The sequence below is a fragment of the Phocoena phocoena genome, chromosome 6 (genome assembly GCF_963924675.1).
Source record: "Phocoena phocoena chromosome 6, mPhoPho1.1, whole genome shotgun sequence".
NCBI classification, from domain to species: Eukaryota; Metazoa; Chordata; class Mammalia; order Artiodactyla; family Phocoenidae; genus Phocoena; species Phocoena phocoena.
In genome coordinates, this window is record NC_089224.1 from 64,353,507 (window position 1) to 64,369,175 (window position 15,669).

Consider the following 15,669-nt stretch of genomic DNA (forward strand, 5'->3'; position numbering starts at 1 on the left):
CCCCAAAACTTAGGAAGTAGCAAAATAGGTCAAAGGATGATGAAAGCATTACCCAAACAAGGCTCAAATTTTTGGTTCAATAATTTTCCAAGAGCTTTTGTTTCTTACCTGTACACAGTATGAGGGACATACACTTCTCGGATTGGAAATTCCAAAATCTCTTTGTGTGGGCGTCCCCGGTTTTCAGGAAAGGGTCTCACTGGCAGCATTTCAGGAGTCAGACAGCAACTGGTCATCTCTGGAGCCAGAGAAATCTCCAGTTTGAGCAAGCCTAAAGAAAGAAAATAGGACTTAGTAAAGACGTTATATACGAGGGAGTCAAGAAAGACTGCCGTACTATCTTTCTTTTATGGAAATGAGGATAAGTTGTGTGAGTATAAGCACTTTGGAATACCCAGTTAATTTCCCATAGTTTGAGAAAAAGCATATCGTGACAATTTTTGAGATTTAGTTTCTAGAACTTAAAAAGCAAGAAACTGTAAAATGAGTAAGAACACATTAGAAGATCTTTGAAGTCCCTTCCAGAACTACCACACCATAAGTATATAGTTCAGTAACTTCTCTCATTACAAGCACTAAAAATTGGTGGTTTTCAAACTAGGTTCCCTGGTACCCCAGGGGGCTGCAGAAGTGCCTCAGGGGCTGTTAAGCTGAGGATAAGGAGGGTGCGCCCTCACCTTCTACCAAAGCATTGCACTTTCACTTTTTCTCATGTTAAGAGTTCCATACAATATGATATAAGAGGCTCCTCCCTTCAAACAATTATCTGATTTTCTGAGTGAGCAATCAAATATAAAGCATGATGTTTATTTCCAGAATCAGTCCTTTAATAAAAATAGAAAACATTAACAGCTTGGCCAAAAAGACCCAGACCTTAACTCCTAATACAAAATTCTACATTTCCCTTGACAAAAAATTGCACCGTTACATGAATAATGTGTCTAATCATAAATGGCTTTGGCACAACAAAGAGGATAAAGACAAGCCATCCACACCTGGAACTGACTTGACTCTTCTCTGTAGGGATGAAGATCTTTTGTAGTCAGCTAAAAACTTGAATAAGTCTTCATCACTAAGGCGATCTCCCTCCTGCCAAGAGAGAAGTCAGGGTTAGTGTAGATTCACCATACAATCCTGGGGTCGGGACCAAAGATTTATTTCTCAGAAGATTTTTATCTTTAAGTATTATCGTAACGTGCCTTTCATAGATACGAGGCAACAACTCTGAAATCTTTTAGTCAACCTCTTGTCAAATATTCTTCCTCTACCACTCTGACTCTCTCAGCCTCTTCAATCCTCCTGGAGATGGGGATTTTACTGCCTTCCTGAGGAAGGCTGTTTGACCATTAGTAATCCAGGCCAAAAGGTCCTCCCCCTATAACTTGAACCCACTGATACTTGTTTACTCCCTGAAACAAAACAGAAGAAAAGTTTTCTTCAAACATTTGAAGATGGAGAAAGCAGCTTTCCATCTTTTTCCTGTCCTCATATTCTTCACATTTGTCTTGACTAAGAAGGCTAAGCACACATACTACGCTCCATGCGTGTATGTGGGACAGGCATGCTGCTGAGGGATACGTGTGCATGAGCTCTGATCCTTACAGCAGCCCAGTAAGGAAGGTAGGTAGGTAGGTAGGTAGGTAGATAGGTGTGTCCTATTCCTAAGTACAGATGAGAAAACTTTGGCTTATTTAGTCAAGGGCCTTGCTCCCCAAGGCAATACATTTGGGAGTTGTTATTTCCCAAATAGAAACCCTTTCAGTCCCCTGCAATCTCCATCATGAGGCATGGCACACAGAACCCTTAGTATCTCTTCTGCATTTCAGTTTGTTAACATAACCCCTTGACATACCCCATGAGAACTGCTTGAGCTGCAGAAAATTTTCCAAAACAGAGTCAAACCAAGTATAAGTCAAGTTGGTTTTTTTGGTAGTAAAATACATATCACGTAAAATTTACCATCTTAACCATTTTTGAGTATACCATTCAGTAGTGTTAAGTACATTCACTTTGTTGTGCAAACGATCTCCAGAATACTTTCAGTTTGCAAAACTGAAACTCTATACCCATGAAACAACTCCCCATTCCCCACTTCCTGCAGCCCCTAGCCACCATCATTCTACTTTCTGTCATTCCACCTTCTGTCTCTAAGAATTTGATTACGCTAGGAAATTCTTCATTCTCTAAGTAGTCTCAATGATTTCTGAGCTAATAAAGAGCACCGTCTGTAATGGTCACACCCTGTGAGGAAGTAGGCAGCTCTGGAAAGCCCGCACGTGGAAAAGGGGTGAGATGGACAACACCTAGGCCAAGAAACCCCAAGCCAGAGGGGAAATGGATATTTTAGCCAGACTGTTTTCATAGCCTAATAAATGAATTGACCGTGATAGTTCAAATAGGATAGTTTGTATTAATGGGAACCAGTCCTTCTCTCAATTAAAAGGGCTAACGTTCATTTAGCACTTGTTATATCCCAGGCACTCTGAGAAGAGCTTTACACGTCTCATGTCATCGAACCCTCCCAAAAGCTACATCAAGCAAGTGCCATCATCCCTGTTTTGTAGATAATGAAACCGAGGCTTGGTGAGGTTGACTAACTTGTTCTCCTAGTCACTACATATACTCCCCCTCTGGGCTCCAGCACTCATGCCATTGTGAGGGGACAAAGCCAGACACACTGTAACATGAAGAGATACCTGCTTGAAAAAGCTGTTAATGGTCAAGGTCTTGAAGTTGGATCCAACCCCATTTTCCTCCAAGGAGAAGGCTCTTTCAGAAAGTCTTCGAGATTGGGACAAAGTTTTCCGCTCACTCACAGAGCCTTTCCCTTTAAGGAAAACAATTGTCATTCTAAAGTTTGCCTTTCTGTTTGAATATATAGCAGTTATTAACTTTACCGTATGTAAGATATGTTGAAGCGCACTGAAGGAGAACACTGAACACGGCCATTCTTGTTTTGCATGACAATTTCCCTCCCCGATCCCTGTTCTTAGACCCCCCTGTTGGAGCCCCTAATCCTCCTCTGATCATAGTGAGAGCCCAGGAGCAACCACAGTGCCCTCCCACGTGGCGATCAAGGAGCAGGAGGCCAGAACTGCAGCCAGAGCAGGGTCTGGCTAAATAATAAGCTTTATTTAGTCAACAGTGTTTAGTTTTGTTTTATTTTTATATTTACATTCCATTGGGAGAGGCATGTACTCAAATGCCCCTGCAGGCATTTGGGATTCTGGCCCGAACATGCTACGTACAGGTCAGCCTGAGTCCATCCTGGATCTGAGCTTTCTTCTGCTCTTGCTGTGTGGACCAGGCAGCAGAACTGAGTTTCTGCCTTGGCCAACCTGCCTAATGGTAATTAGAACTGAGTCACACCCAAACCTGAACCCTGATACTCTGCTTAGTTATTTCTTACCCCTTTTGAGATTTAGGTGAGGATTTTGTTACTTTTGTACCGCAAAACTCAGGGGTTCTGTAGTGAATGGTCAAATTGCATAGAACTGTTATATTTCAACCCTGTCTTTGAACATTCTCTTACCCTTAATTCTTGTCATAATGCTGAAATGGAACTTCCTGCTACCACTGAGCCACCGAAACTTGCCATGCTGCCTCAGTATAATACACTACATCTTTTGGTTGCTTCTTAAAAATCAGCCTCTGTAGTCAGGTTAATTTCTCCTTGACCCAGAGATGACTGAGGACCCAGCAAGCTCTATGCCTTAACTACCTAGTTTATGTGTCCTTTAAGCTCTATGCAGAACTCTTTCAAATAAGGCTACCTGGGTCTACATAGAAATTAGCATTAAAAAAAACCCACACACACATATTGTGGTGTGAATGTTGGGATGCACTAAAATGAGATTTTTTTCTTTTTTTGCAGTACACGGGCCTCTCACTGTTGCAGCCTTTCCCATTGCGGAGCACAGGCTCCGGACGCGCAGGCTCAGCGGCCATGGCTCACGGGCCCAGCCGCTCCGCGGCACGTGGGATCTTCCCGGACTGGAGCACGAACCCGTGTCCCCTGCATCGGCAGGCGGACTCTCAACCACTGCGCCACCAGGGAAGCCCTGAGATTTGTTTTTGATAAATCAGCAATAACCCGGGAGTTCTGACTGGTAATTATGCATCAATAACTCCAGGATAGCAGCAGCAATAACAAAATACCTTTTCCTCCACTCCTCTGGTAAAGGCAACATTTCAGAAGTGGCAGAGCTAAGGAATGCATGAGAAACTTCCCAAGAAATGTGACTGGAGACATAAATATTTGCTGGATACAAAGACATTTTAAAAAACAGAAACTCTGCCACAGGTGAGGGGTGCTATTCTTACAAACTCTGTAACCCTCTTGGATAGTTCCATACCCAAACTGTTGAGGGAATTAATAACTCAGATCAAGGGTTAGGTAATGAAAAAGAGAAATATGCTAAATAAATCAGAACAGTAACTAAATATTCTTTTGGCATCCACTTTTTTCATTTGCCCTTGGCAAAATAAACTTTAAGGAACTGGAAATTTTGCTAGAAACCAGAATTTTTCATTTTGAAGCCCTTGCTTTTCTTATATTTAGGAGCCAACCATGGTGTCTTTGTTGAACACACTACAAACTATATTATTGTATTATTATATCTTCTTGTTATTTTCAAGAATTTTACTATTAAGAAGAGATGGCCACTAAAAATTAACTCTTTAAAGTGTCAAACTGTACAGAAAATTCCAACCAAAAATCTTACTATATTTAAACTCCACAAAGTTCATTGTAATTGTCTTGGGGATCGCTGTCCATTCAAGCATTTGTATTCCAGTCTTAATCATGTTTCATTCTATTCACCTCCTTCTTCCTGCCCACTCCCCCCACCTTACTGCACCCCCAATCCCCCACCAATCAGTAGCTAACCTCAGAATTGGTACATTGGGGAGCCCTTCCCTTCACACCACAGTTGAAAAGCTTACCAACCGTGGACTCCACATCAGTTACCTCCCTGTCGAGGGTAGAGACATTGAAGAAACTTGCTAAGCTTATGGGAGCCCAGGCAAAGGGCATCCGGTATTTCCCCAAACGTTGGCAGAAGGATTCAGCTTGAAGTTTTAGTTTTTCAATCTTTTCTTTACTCTAGAGGAAAATGGAAAGAGACAGCAGAAACAAACAATATGGCACAACATCATTCTCAATGGTGAAAAACTGAAAGCATTTCCTCTAAGATCAGGAACAAGACAAGGGTGGCCATTCTCACCACTATTATTCAAGAGAGTTTTGGAAGTTTTAGCCATGGCAATCAGAGAAGAAAAAGAAATAAAAGGAATCCAAAGCAGAAAAGAAGAAGTAAAACTGTCACTGTTTGCAGACGACATGATTCTATACTTAGGAAATCCTGAAGATGCCACCAGAAAACTACTAGACCTAATCAATGAATCTGGTAAAGTAGCAGGATACAAAATTAATGCACGGAAATCTCTTGCATTCCTATACACTAACAACAAAAAATCAGAAACAGAGATTAAGGAACCACTCCCATTTACCACTGCAACAAACAGAATAAACCTACCTAAGTAGGCAAAAGACCTGTGCAGGAAACTATAAGACACTGATGAAAGAAATCAGATACAAACAGATGGAGAGATATACCATGTTCTTGGATTGGAAGAATCAACATTGTGAAAATGACTACACTGCCCAAAGCAATCTACAGATTCAATGCAATCCCTATCAAATTACCAATGGCATATTTCACAGAACTAGAACAAAAAAGTTTACAATTTGTATGGAAACACAAAAGACACCGAATAGCCAAAGCTATCTTGAGAAAGAAAGACAGAGTTGGAGGAATCAGTCTCCCTGACTTCAGACTATACTACAAAGCTACAGTAATTAAGACACTGTTGTACTGGCACAAAAACAGAAATATAGATCAATGGAACATGATAGAAAGCCTAGAGATAAACCCACGCACATAAAGTCACCTTATCTTTGACAAGGAGGCAAGAATATACAGTGGAGAAAAGACAGCCTCTTCAATAAGTGGTGCTGGGAAAACTGGACAGCTACATGTAAAAGAATGAAATTAGAACACTTCCTAACACCATACACAAAAATAAACTCCAAGTGGATTAAAGACCTAAATGTAAGGCCAGACACTATAAAACTCTTAGAGGAAAACATAGGCAGAACACTCTATGACATAAATCACAGCAAGATCCTTTTTGACCCACCTCCTAGAGTAATGGAAATAAAATCAAAAATAAACAAATGGGACCTAATGAAACTTAAAAGCTTTTGCAGAGCAAAGGAAACCATAAACAAGATGAAGAAACAACCCTCAGAATGGGAGAAAAGATTTGCAAATGAAGCAATTGACAAAGGATTAATCTCCAAAATTTACAAGCAGCTCATGCAGCTCAATAACAAAAAAACGACTCAGTCAAAAAATGGGCTTAAGACCTAAACAGACATTTCTCCAAAGAAGACATACAGATTTCCAACAAACACATGAAAAGATGCTCAACATCACTATTCATTAGAGAAACACAAATCAAAACCACAATGAAATATCACCTCACACCAGTCAGAATGGCCCTCATCAACAAATCTACAAACAATAAATGCTGGAGAGGGTGTGGAGAAAAGGGAACCCTCCTGCACTGTTAGTGGGAATGAAAATTGATAGAACCACTATGGAGAACAGTATGGAGGTTACTTAAAAAACTAAAAACAGAGCTACCATATGACCCAACTACTGGGCATATACCCTGAGAGAACCATAACTCAAAAAGATACATGTACCACAATGTTCATTGCAGCACTATTTACAATAGTCAGGACATGGAACCAACCTAAATGTCCATCAACAGATGAATGGATAAAGAAGATGTGGCACATATATTCAATGGAATATTACTTAGCTGTAAAAAGGAACGAAATTGACTTATTTGTAATGAGGTGGATGGACCTAGAGTGTGTCATACAGAGTGAAGTAAGTCAGAAAGAGAAAAACAAATACTGTATGCTCACGTACAAATATGGAATCTAAGAAAACAGTACTGATGAACCCAGTGGTAGGGCAAGAATAAAGACACAGATGTAGAGAATGGACTTGAGGACATAGGGGGATAGGGGAAGCTGGGACAAAGTGACAGAGTAGCACTTACATATATACACTACCAAATGTAAAATGGATGGCTAGTGGGAAGCTGCTCGTAGCACAGGGAAATCAGCTCAATGCTTTGTGACGACCTAGAGGGGTGGGATAGGGAGGATGGGAGGAGATATGGGGATATATGTATACATATAGCTGATTCATTTTGTTGTACAGTAGAAACTAGTACAACATTTTAAAGCAATTATACTCCAATAAAGATATAAAAAAAAAAAACCAATATGGCACCAGCACCAAGTCAACTGCCTCTGCCATGGATATGACAGCCATCTCCAAAATCCCTACTCTACTGATTAAAAAGAGGGAATAGGCAGAAAAACAACACATCTCAGGCCAGAAGTCCAACTGATAAGGAAGTACAGAATAGAAAAGGAGGAATTTAAAGAATTAAAGAAAGCCTACATTCAATTATTAAATATACCTTCAGCTAAACAAACAAACAAACAAGCAAACAAAAAACCCAAAAGTATTGGGGCTTGTTATACTACCTAATCAACAAGTACCTCTTTTAGGTGCTAGCTACACTGGATTCGCAAGAGAGAATCTTGGGATGAAAAGTTTTGTACATCATCTATTAAGCTCTTAAGAGAGTCTGTTTTTCCATAGTTGTCTTGGAAGATTCCAGAAAGATCTATAAGGGTTCCTAACAACCTCCCTATTAGGTTGACAACACTTCCAAAGTAATCATTCTAAGTTCAGGATAAAAGGTATATTAAAAAAAGCAAGTTATCTTGAGTTCAATAAATCTTACTTGAAGTTTATGAGTCTGCAGTAGGATGCTGTTAGGCAAGTCTTATTCCAAAAAGGCCGTGTTTTAAAAATTATGTTGGAAACTTTTGCAAATGGGTGCTTAGAAGAGACGTCCTTTTCATGGCTCAGTACCTATGTTGTACTAATAAATTTACGATGCACAGCAGTCTCAGCTAATGTCCAAATATCCAAATCAGAAAGCTAGGGGAGCTGTGGCACTGTTCCGTTTCATGGGGTGTCTGTGGCCCTCCCAACCGAGTCCGGGCCTCAGAACCAAGAAAACAGGACGCGTTTTTGCCCTAGTCAAGTTTTGTAATTAGACATTGGTGTGTACATCATCGTTTGCTGAGTTTAATAGTTTATTTCTTTAAAAAGTTGTCATCAGTGAAGTTTCCCTTCCTTATTTTGTTTGAATATAATTTACTAGTGCTTCATATGGGGACACATTATGGACTAAACTCCATTAACTATTTTATGGGAGACTTCTGAAAAATACCTGCTTATTCTAAAATGTTACCATTTAGCAATACTCAAAATAACATACCTTTCCACCATCACTTTCTTTGATAACCATGTAGGGTTCTGCACAGTCTCCAATCTCTCCCTGCTGAAGGACTTTTTCAATCTACCAACAAAAATAATATTAAAACAAAGCATGTGAATTATATTTGTATAATGGAATCTATGCAACCATCAAAATAGTGTCTTATGACAATATTTGATGACATCAGATATCCATAATATATGTTTTTTGATTAAAAAAATTAGTACGAAGAGTATCACACAGTTTTGTAAAAAAAAATCATAAAGGCATATTAAAAGGATGATAGATATACAGTAAATGTTAATAGTAGTTATCTTTGTATGGTGGGATTATGTACTGTCTTTATTTTCTTCCTATTGCTTACGTGTATTTTCTGTTTTTAAACAATAAACATGTATTATGCCTACAATAAAAAATACAATAAAAGTTATTTTTTAATACAAAACCCACGAGATATATGTAGGATGTTAATAGCTCATTTTGTTTATTATTGCTTACAATGTAAAAAAAGAGATATGACCTCTGTGAAAGTCAGGTTGGGGACTAAAATCTTCCACAAAATGAATAAATGAACAGAATAAATTATCTGTAATTGTCTCCCTTGTATTTCCTATTAGGGCTGCTTTTCTGGATTTAACAGACTTGGAAAGGAACTTGAAAGCAGTAGGATGGTACAGCTTTTCACTTTGCTAACTGGCTGGTAATATGAATTACTACTGTCAAGCATCGTCTTCCATCTTGCTGCAAGTGAAGGACCTGGCTGGCCATAAATCTAGGCACCATGTTTAAGAGAAAAACAGCAGAAATTTAAAATTGTCTAACCCTCTGCTCAAAGAAAATTTAATTTAACTTATATGTGGAAGAGAAAAACAAATGGATTTAGTCCCATTAGTCTGTGTTAGTAGTTGAGATAATCCTTGAAGAAGAAGTTTGGGTCAACATATCCTAAAAGGCACACATTCTTAACAGGCACTATCAATTAGGCACCAAGTATTTAAATCAGAAATACCCAAGTGATGGAGGGTGATTCATGGAGTTTCAAAGGAAATGGCATGGGGCTGCTCAATGAACATCTGTCTCAAGGAGACTGCAAGCATTAAGTCTCTCGTCTCACAGAGGAACTTAAAAACCCCTTCCCACTGCCATAGCCTGAAGAGGAGGCTGATCCTCCTGAGAGATGCACCAGGTTGAGGCCATGGACACATAACACGCGAGGTAGAGACTAACCCATTTTCCTGTTAGTCAGCGATCATTCACCTACTCATTTGTTCAGAAAACATTTGTTGAGTCCTTTCTGTAGGGTAACTGTTGGGGAGACAAGGTGGTGAACATGATAGGCCTGGTCCCTATCCTCCTGAAATTGATGGTCGGGAGTTTATACAGCAAATTGGAAAGAAGCTAATTTTTCCATGAGGTCAGTGGACAGAAAGGTGGCCTTTAAAATGAACTTTGAACCGAGATAAAGAACCTTCTCATTAGAATCCGGAAGCGAAGAATGGGAATGCCATGACTTTGCATCTAGAGCATGGAACCCACAGGAGAGGGATCTCCAGAATTTGGAAGGAGGATCCAGATTCGACCAGATCAGCAGATACGATTCCCTTCACTGAGTTGGACAAGGCTAACTTCAGGTACTTTGCGAGAAGGAGCTGCCGGCTGCTATGAGAGCCTATTATGTGGTCCTTCAGCATTGATACGTAAAAGAAACGCCTGAGTCCTCGTAACCACGGCAGGCAGGGGAAAGGGGCATATCAGAATTGCCTGGGAATTTCTTTAAGGTAAAGAGGCTACCCTCAGCCCTATTTAGACGGAAAGAAGCAACAACTGTGGCATTACAATAAAGAAAAACAAATCAGAAGCAAACCAGGGACTGTCTTACTGAGTAGATTTAAATTTCTTAACTCTATCCAGACAATTTAGAGAATGTTTATCACTGCCAAATGAATGCATTTATACATCTGAAAATTTTGGAATATACTTAGTAATAGTCACCCGTAGGTAACCACTGATATTTAGCAGACTACCATGGGTTACCCAAAATAAAGTCATCCACTGAGAACTGGAATTGGAAATAAAATTTGGATCTATGGAACTGGTATTGGCTTCTTTGATTTCCCAGGCTGGAGTGAATTTTAAAAGTAACTGCAAGCTGCTACAGTTTGCTAGAGTGGACTTTAAGCTAATTTTCCTGTATGTCTAAGTAATATTGCAATGAAAAGGACACACATTAAGTGTGACAACAAGAGATGTGTCTTTTTAGCAATAGGATTTTAACTCTGTTTTCCAGAAACTTCAATAAGTTCCCTTCAAGCTATAATGGCCTTTCAGAAATTTTGTAAAACGGTGTAAAAGGAGCTAGAATGGAAGGACATCTGCCTCTTGTTAAGTGACCTCCACATCACCTGAAGTTTTTGGAACCTGTATGCTACTCTCATGGGATCGTGGGGGAATCAATGAGATTATGGACATAAAACACTGTGCTAACTAGAAAATGTCCCAATCCTAGAATGCTGGGTGTACATGAAATTAAAACAACAGGACTTTTTTTTAATTTGAGGGTAAAGAGTCAATGAGACTAATTACTTGGCTTAAAGTAGATAAAATACTCAATGTTTGCTGTTAACTTCTAACCAGCCATTTTGGTGTGTAGAGGAAGTCTCTGGTTTTCTTACGTCAGCAAAGAGTACAATCTAGAATGAAAGGTCTTTCCGCTTAGAACTGCCCACAGATTTTGACTCTCACTAGACATACTCAGTCTGTGAGATGGTGATGAAAAGGGAGAGTGAAGCTTGGACACTATAACCCACACCTCAAACTGTCAGAGCCTGTATTTTCGGACATTTAACTCTGGGTCTTTAGAAAAATGTGAACATGATTAGGAGACCCTATCTGAGATTTTTCTCCACAGCAGCATCCCAGAGCTGGATAGCTGAGGGTGTTTTCCTTGTTAGAAGGAAGGGTGTCTATACATGCCAGACTTTATTCTGTAATCACAACTACTCATTGAGGGAGGTGTTATTATCTCCACTTTACAGATGAAGAAACTAAGTCTCAGAAAGGTTAGGTAATTGCCGAAAGTCATATAGCTACTAAGTTGCAAAGCCAGGACTCAAACCTAGGACCGTTTGACTCCAAAACCCATAGTCATTCTAGTACCCAACACAATTTGCTCATAAAGGAAAAGGAGTAAAGTTGAGAGGGAAACAAAGCGAATCTCACAGAGGACATGTAATATTTTCTGATACCTCTTTCACTCTAAACATGAACTGGGAGTAATGCAACAATGAGAACATCAGACTGTGCCAATCAGATTGTGTTGAACTACCTTGACTACTAGGTAGATGTCTGAGGATGGATAGGTGACTGAGAATACCGCAGATCTTGCCTGACTGGACGTGGCAACAGAGGGCGTGTGAGCACGCAGAAATCCTTTGAATTGGTCAGAGTTCAGGTCACAGTGAAAATTTTCTGAGATCTGTAAATGAGTGGCAAAATGAAAAATGAGTTATACCTATTGTTCTCATGGTCTAAACATGTTAAAAAAAAAAAAGTGGAAAAGAAAAACCCACCAGGTTTCACCAAACAAATAAGTATAACCGTAGACATGTTTTATGACTAGCGGCTGCTGGAAAATCTGATACGTATTTTGTCACAGTCTCTAGGTATTTCTGAGTCATTTGAGAGATGTTCTTTGAAACATTAAAATTTGTATTAACCCACCAGTATCTCCTGAATTTCAGTGATGTGCTAGGTCCTGCATTGAAGAAAAGCAAGGCATTACTTTGGCTCTCAATTAGTTTACAATTGAGAATGAGGGAAAAGGCAAATGCATACTAACTACGGTAAGAGCAAAATATAAGTGACCACAGTCATACAAAAAAGCGCTGTGGAAGTTCTCGAGGGTGAGAGGTCACATCCAGTTGGGGGGATGGGGAATGCTTTCCATGGGGGAGGCATGTGAGATGGACAGGCCTTGGAAGAAGGTTCCGCCAAGCAGAGCTGGAGGGGGACTGTGTACCAGGGAGAGTACAGCACAGATATCTCAGAGGCTGGAACACAGGGAGTGACTTTAGTTCACATCAAGGAGCCTCGCTTGACTCTGCCTAGGCTCTCGAGGGAAAGAAAGCAGATGAGAGCCATCCTGAAGAAAGCCGGGCATGGAAGCTGAGGAGTTTGTTTTCGATGCTGCAGGTAGTGAGGATCCATTACAGATTTCGAGCAACAGCATGTCACGATGAATGCTCCCGAGCTCAGCGGTGCGGTGTTACTTAGGAACCATGTAGAGCTGGGTTTCCCCTCCACCACTAATAGATTTACAGCCAAGAAGTGGCTCCCGGGCAGAGACTACATTTACCAGCCGCCCCTGCAGAGTTAGGAGTGAGCACGTGACTAGATTCTTTCCAGTGAATCGTGAGCACAAGTGACGGTGTGTCTAACTTCCAGGCTCCAACACCACCCCACACCCCCACCATCTTTTCCCCTTTTTCCGGGGGCCGTAGTGGCAGTGACAAGAGTGACTGGGGAGGGCACATACTGAAGATGTACGGAGGAGACACTGCCACTTGGGTTCCCGAATGCCTGAGTGGAGGAGACCACTGTTGACCCTGCACCTCCCTACTCTGGACAAAGAGACAAAGGCAGAAAATTCTCCTTCTTCTAGCCAAGGGTTCTCCATACGTGGTCCCCTGACCAGCAGCTTCAGCATCACCTGGGGACCTGTTCGAAATGCAAATTCTTAGGCCCCATCCAGATTTACTGAATCAGAAACTCTGGGGGTGGGCCCACCGTCTCTTTTAACAAGCCCTCCGGGTGATTCTGCCTGTGCAAATCTGAGCTTTAAACCACTGTAAACCATTTAAACCACTTAAACCATTAAACCATTCAGCTTTAAACCACTGAATGTGTGTGGGGGAGGTCTCCTTGTTTTAGCAGTTTACCTACCCTGACCAATACAAATCTTAGTGATTATTAATATTTATTCAAACTATACACACTTCCTTAGCTACTGAATGGTTATGGGTAGAGGGGCAGAAACGTCTCCTCTGGTTTTGCTATTTGTGCCCTCCTCTGGGAGTTACAAAACGACAAAACATTAAGACATTCATGGAGAAATCTTTTCAATTAAAAGCACAATATACTTGGTGAGGTCTCTACCTGATGGCAAATTTAGACTTTCATTGCACGAGATGCCTTCCATTCATGATAAGCCTGTCTCACAATGCAAAAAATCCCCAAACTGAGGAAACATTATATGCACTGGGCTTGTTATAGCCATGTTTACATTGCTTTGTTTTATGTGTAACCCCATATGTCACTATTTCACTTCTCTATCTCAGCCAGGCTACCACCTCCAGCCCACTTTCTAGTAAAGGTTCTTCAAAGAACATAAATTCCCAGGTCACTTCTTTAAAAACTGCAAAGGCAACAGAACTGGACATATCAAAGGTCATTTGCTTTCAAATCTGATGTGGTTTTCCTACATAGAAGTGAGACTTAAAAACATGAACCCCAAGACAACGAACAACATGCAATGTCCTCAGGGTTGGGCTATTTTTTGCTGTCTTACCTTTTTCCTTTCTTTAACATCATAGAGGGCAATGCTGGCAAACAGAGGCTCAATTTCAATCTCAAACCTGTCAGAGAAAGAGAGAAAAACATATAGTTTCAACTTAGATAATTCTGAATTTTCTGAAAGTGCCTGGATATATAATCTGGTTAAAAATGTAAGTTGTTTTCAGAAGTATTTGGGTAGCTCTATGCATGTGAGAATCACACTGGAATGTTAATGGAGAAATATGGGAGGTTCATGGAAAATTCCTAATCATTTGAGATCATGGTGGATGGTACGTTCTCCCCAAAAGTGCTTGCTGGTGTCACTGCAATAGAGAGCGGGTGGAACAGACCCTTGGTCTGATCCAGTATGGCACTTCTTACCATTGTAGCTGCTGTGTTTTCAGAGGATTGAGTCTCTGCCTTAGCTAAAGGTCTTGTTTACAGTTTACAGATTACTGCTAGACTAGAAAGCTCTATTATTCAATTTTAAGGGCTGGGGCTTTTCAGCTAGTACAAAAAGAAAGTTCAGTTGCTTTTCTTTAGGTTAGGTTATGATGTGTGTGAATATCTGGCCCTTCCTACCTCCACTGCCAGGGTAGCTGCTGACCTGAGGTGGAGGGAGGGGATTGAGCACTGCTGATAAACACTGAGGTGTGTGGATCCAATGAGAGCTGGAAATACGGCCCTAATTGCCAATTCCCCCAGAAACGGTGGGTTTGAAGAGAGGGCATCCCCAAAGCATAATCCTGCCACACGTTATAGGATGCACATGGAGCAGAGATGTTCACCTTCCAAATTTCTCAGGTTAACAATCCATGATACTGCCAGCTAAGAGCCCTAGTAATCAGGCCCTGGATCACCGTTATTGCAGAAGTCAGGTAAATTAGGTCAAATTTTGTTTCAAGGCCTATGTGAGAGGATGGCCTTATCATTGGATAGCTTTGTCTAAAAATAGGACTTTTGAAGTAGAATATTTGGGCAGAGGTAACCACAGACAAGAGTGAGTCGGTCAAATGGCACTTTTGGAAATGAGGCAGTAAGGCATGATGGCAAAGGAGGGCACTGAGTCAGACAGACCTGGGCTCTGTTCCCTCTCCCGCTGCCTGCTAACTCTGGGATCTTAATCAGGTTACTTACTTTTCCCAGTTGCATTTATTTATCTGTCACATGAGGAAAGGACATCTGCTCTTCCCATTTCCTAGGACTGTTGTAAGCATTGTGAAAGATAATGTGTGTGAATATGCCTTATAAACAATGTCAAGAACACCATGATCCACAGTAGCCAAAAGGTGGAAGCAAACTCAGGTGTCCATCAAGGGATGAATGGATCAATAGAATGTGGTATATGCATACAATGGCATATTAGTCAGTCTTGAAAAGAAAGGACATTCTGACACATCCTACCATATGGAAAAATGTTGAAGACACTGTATAAGTGAAATAAACCAGTCACAAAAGGACACGCATTACATAATTCCACTTTTATGAGGGAATGGTGGGAGAAAGAAATGGGAATTATTGTTTAGTGGGTACAAAATTCCAATTTGGGAAGGTGAAGAGAGTTCTGGAGATGGATGGTGGTGATAGTTGTACAACAGTGTGAATGTACTTAATGCCACTGAAACACCACTCAAAATGGTTGTGATGGCAAATTTTACATTATGCATATTTCACCAC

At 40.6% G+C, this 15,669-nt stretch overlaps 1 protein-coding gene across 2 annotated transcripts in view; it reads right to left on the bottom strand.

Annotated features, from left to right (window-relative positions):
• Positions 1-15,669, bottom strand: part of DOCK8 (dedicator of cytokinesis 8) — a 222,625-nt gene that overhangs the window by 111,218 nt on the left and 95,738 nt on the right. For both annotated transcript variants that reach the window (XM_065878473.1, XM_065878474.1), the window contains 7 exons: positions 14,006-14,072; positions 11,765-11,914; positions 8,440-8,520; positions 4,945-5,104; positions 2,697-2,827; positions 996-1,089; positions 109-271 (listed from right to left, as the gene is read on the bottom strand). In XM_065878473.1, the coding sequence (XP_065734545.1) occupies positions 109-271; positions 996-1,089; positions 2,697-2,827; positions 4,945-5,104; positions 8,440-8,520; positions 11,765-11,914; positions 14,006-14,072 (846 nt within the window). The remainder of the gene's footprint in view (positions 1-108; positions 272-995; positions 1,090-2,696; positions 2,828-4,944; positions 5,105-8,439; positions 8,521-11,764; positions 11,915-14,005; positions 14,073-15,669) is intronic.